The sequence below is a fragment of the Bidens hawaiensis genome, unplaced genomic scaffold (genome assembly GCF_021521415.1).
Source record: "Bidens hawaiensis isolate Kalapana, Puna unplaced genomic scaffold, B.hawaiensis_p1.1 tig00057748_1, whole genome shotgun sequence".
Taxonomy (NCBI): Eukaryota; Viridiplantae; Streptophyta; class Magnoliopsida; order Asterales; family Asteraceae; genus Bidens; species Bidens hawaiensis.
Genome location: NW_027500404.1, coordinates 62913 through 66678, shown reverse-complemented (window position 1 = coordinate 66678; position 3766 = coordinate 62913). Strand labels below are relative to the sequence as shown.

Genomic DNA, 3766 nt, shown 5'->3' with positions numbered 1-3766 from the left:
CGAAATGTTTCGTGTTTTTCACTTTCCATTCAGATTCAAGTTTTTCTATCCTCCTTAACTTGATTTTTAATCAGCCATGTTTGATAACTTTACACAGCTTGTAATTATAAAAGATCAGATTTAAATATTTGTGGGATCGGAAGTCTGGATAAACGGAGAGGAATTGCTTCGTTATGCAATAAAGAAGGTATTAATTTTTTAGGCCTTCAGGAAACTAGAATGTCCGTTGTGAATCTTTCACATATTCGTTCGGTTTGGGGGAATGCTCAATTTGACTTTGCTGTGGCTTCGGCTAAAGGAAAGTCAGGTGGTATTATGTCGGTTTGGAATCCTTTGATGTTTACTAAACATGCAATATTGTGTATGGGTAATATGGTGATAGTTAAAGGTGAGTGGAAGAAGTTAAAAGTTGAATGCTATATGGTCAATGTTTATGCTCCACAGGATGAGAACGAGAAGAAAAATTTGTGGTGTTTAATTGAATCGCTTATGTCTCACCATCCAGGTATGTATTGTTTATTTGGCAATTTCAATTCGGTTCGGTTCCCAGAAGAAAGGTTAGGTTTAGTGTTTTCTTCTCGCAATGCAACAAACTTCAATGATTTTATTGATCGACTCGGGGTGGTGGACATACCTCTCGGGGGTTTAAAGTTTACTAGAGTTGATTCAGCGGGAAAAAAGTTTAGTAAACTGGATCGGTTTTTGCTTTCAGAAGGTTTATTGGATTCGGCCCCAAATTTAGAAGCTACAATCATTTGCTCGCGGCTTTCAGATCATAGGCCCATTGTGTTAAAGCAAAAGGAGGTAAATTATGGTGCAGTTCCGTTTAAATTTTACAACTCGTGGTTAAATTGGGAAGGGTTGGATAAAGTTGTTCAAGATTCTTGGGAATTAGAGATCCAGGTTAGGAGTATGTATAAACTTAAGGAAAAATTCAAACGTTTAAAAAACATCCTGAAGGAGTGGGTTAAACATGTTCAAAAGAACCACAGTGAGACTAAATTTGAACTTCAAGCTGATTCGGAAAAATGTGAGATGGAAATGGAACAAGGAAAAGGCTCGGATTCGGTATTACTAAGACGGAATGAAGTTCGGTATGAGCTACATAAAATTGAAGCAAATGACTCTGCTGAATTGGCTTTAAAATGCAAGAACTTGTGGCCAAAACTAGGTGACGAAAATTCCAAGTTTTTTCATAATTTACTAAAGAAACAAAGAAGGCAACAGGCGATTACCGGGATAAAAGCAGAGGGGGTTTGGGTTGATGACCCGGATCAGCTAAAAAGACTTTCTTTGATTATTTTTCTTCCAGGTTTGAGAAAGTAAGCACAGTTCCGTTAATTACGCGCAGTTCAATGTTTCATATGCTTTCCGATGCGGAAAGATTGTTGTTGGAGGCGCCTGTGACATTGGAGGAGATTAAATCCGCTGTTTGGTCGTGTGGTTCGGATAAATCTCCGGGCCCGGATGGCTTCACTATCGGGTTTGTGAAGCATTTTTGGGACATAATTAAAGGAGATATATTTGAAGCCATTGAATCTGTTTTTGTGAATTCTAAATACCCTAAAGGATGCAATTCTTCTTTTATTACTTTGATTCCTAAAGCTCATAGCCCGCTCCTAGTAAGTGATTTCAGACCGATTAGTCTTATTGGTATTATTAATAAAATGATTGCAAAAGTTCTGTTGATTCGTTTAGGTAAAGTGATTAATACCTTGGTGAGTGGGGTACAATCTGCTTTTATAAAGGGGCGCCAAATTTTGGATGGGTCGTTAATCATGAATGAAACGGTGGATTGGTACAAGAAGCGAAAAAAAAAATTAATGATCTTTAAAGTTGATTTTGAAAAAGCATATGACTCCATTTCTTGGGACTACTTAAAGACTATCATGGGCTTTATGGGTTTTGGGGATAAGTGGATAGGGTGGATTATGGCTTGTTTACAGTCGTCAAGACTTTCAGTATTACTGAATGGTAGTCCTATGAACGAATTTGATATGCATAGGGGTTTGAGACAAGGTGATCCGATCTCACCATTCCTTTTTATTTTGGCTATGGAGGGGTTGAATGTCATGATAGAGGATTTTATTAGAATAGGTTTATTTAAGGAGGCGCGAGTGGGTGCAAATGGTGTTTCTCTTCCTTTTGAAGGAATCTCGTGTATTTACTCTTCAGTTGTGACATGTTTAGGCATGGAGGCTTTTTAAAGATAACAGATCTCTTGAGCTTGCTAGTTTTCAATTAAGGGGCGTGCACACCGAATTCGAAATACTCCGATCAATACATATTGGTTTGTTATGTCTGCAACATCTTGCAGAAGATAGACCAACTATGTCATCCGTGGTTTTGATGTTGGATCACGAGAGTATATTGCCTCCACCAAAGCATCCTGCATTTTACACTGAAGTGAGTTCATGTGAAACTGTTGAACTTTCAATGACCCCAACACATAACTCGGTTAATAATGTCACCATAACAACTATAAATGGGCGATAGAATACCTAGTCTTTCATGTCTATGTCCATATGGTTTCTTGTGCCATATAATTTTCAATATGTTTATGCTTAGAATTGCATGTAGATTTTTGTAATATAGATAAAGTGTGTTTTAATTGTATTTACATGCTTGAATAAAGGTGTATTGGCCTTAATTATTGGACACAAAATTTAGAGTCAGTTATGTAATTAGTGTAAAATTTAGGTTGTGTCGTTCATGTATTTGTAAAGTGTCACAGGGTTAGAATTATGTGTATATATGGCCATGACATTCATTTTTAGACTTATGTATCTCCATTTTGATGTATCACAAATGCATATATGACAGTATGACATTGATCATTTTTAGACTTAATTATGTATCTCCATTTTGATGCATCGCAAATGTCTAAACCATATATTTTCTTTGCAATTTGGAATTTTTTTTGAACATTGATGGTCATCCAATATGTTATACCTAGTAACCTAAGGAATGTTTGACCCTTGGACCCTATGTATACCATTTAGGTGCCTTACCACTAGGCCATCAGGTGCAATCCAGATATTTAATTAGGGGTTTTAGGCGATAAATGAGAGCATGCATACCATTGGTATTGGTAGATCTAGAAATTTTACCCAACTAGGGAAAAAAAATCGATAAAAGGACCGTGCTTTGTCCATTCCATATCTAATAAACAAGGTGGGGCTGAAACATTGCTCTTTAGTACACCTATCTTTCTTCATGAAAGTCATGACCACCTAGAAAGATTATATAAATCAACAAAACTAGCTAGATCTAGAAGATGGTGGTGTTGTTTCACAAACCTTTCCATAGCACTTAATTAGTATGCAAATACATGTTGTCTATTGAATAAAAAAAAACAATAATCAATGATTTTGACACTTAAATCATAAAATACATTATCAAAAAACTCGATAATCAAGCCAAAAGTTGTCACACATCAAGCAAAAATTTGTCAAAATCTCATTACTAAAGTCCTTTCCAAACCTGATACATTATGTACAGCCCGAATATCAAACCTACAAATTAGCCAAAATTCGAAAAAACATAAGATGTTACACAAAAAACTGAGAATTAACATTCCAAGACTGAAAATCGTAACAACTGAGCCAAACCTGTATTGAATTTGGATTTTTTAATTTTTATTTTTATTTATTTATTTATTTTAATTTTTAAATAAAAGTAGTACAAAGGCATTTAGCCCCATGTGTAGTGGTTTACTAATTAAAGTGCCACATAGACAACAAAAAAAACCATTTAACTAAGGGGT

General features: G+C 35.5%; 1 protein-coding gene across 1 annotated transcript; it reads left to right on the top strand.

Annotated features, from left to right (window-relative positions):
• Window positions 1-219: 219 nt before the first annotated feature.
• LOC143602001 (uncharacterized) lies at window positions 220-1326 on the top strand. Its single transcript, XM_077079261.1, has one exon. The coding sequence runs from the start codon at window positions 220-222 to the stop codon at window positions 1324-1326; it is 1107 nt and encodes a 368-aa protein (XP_076935376.1).
• The last annotated feature ends 2440 nt before the right edge of the window (window positions 1327-3766 follow it).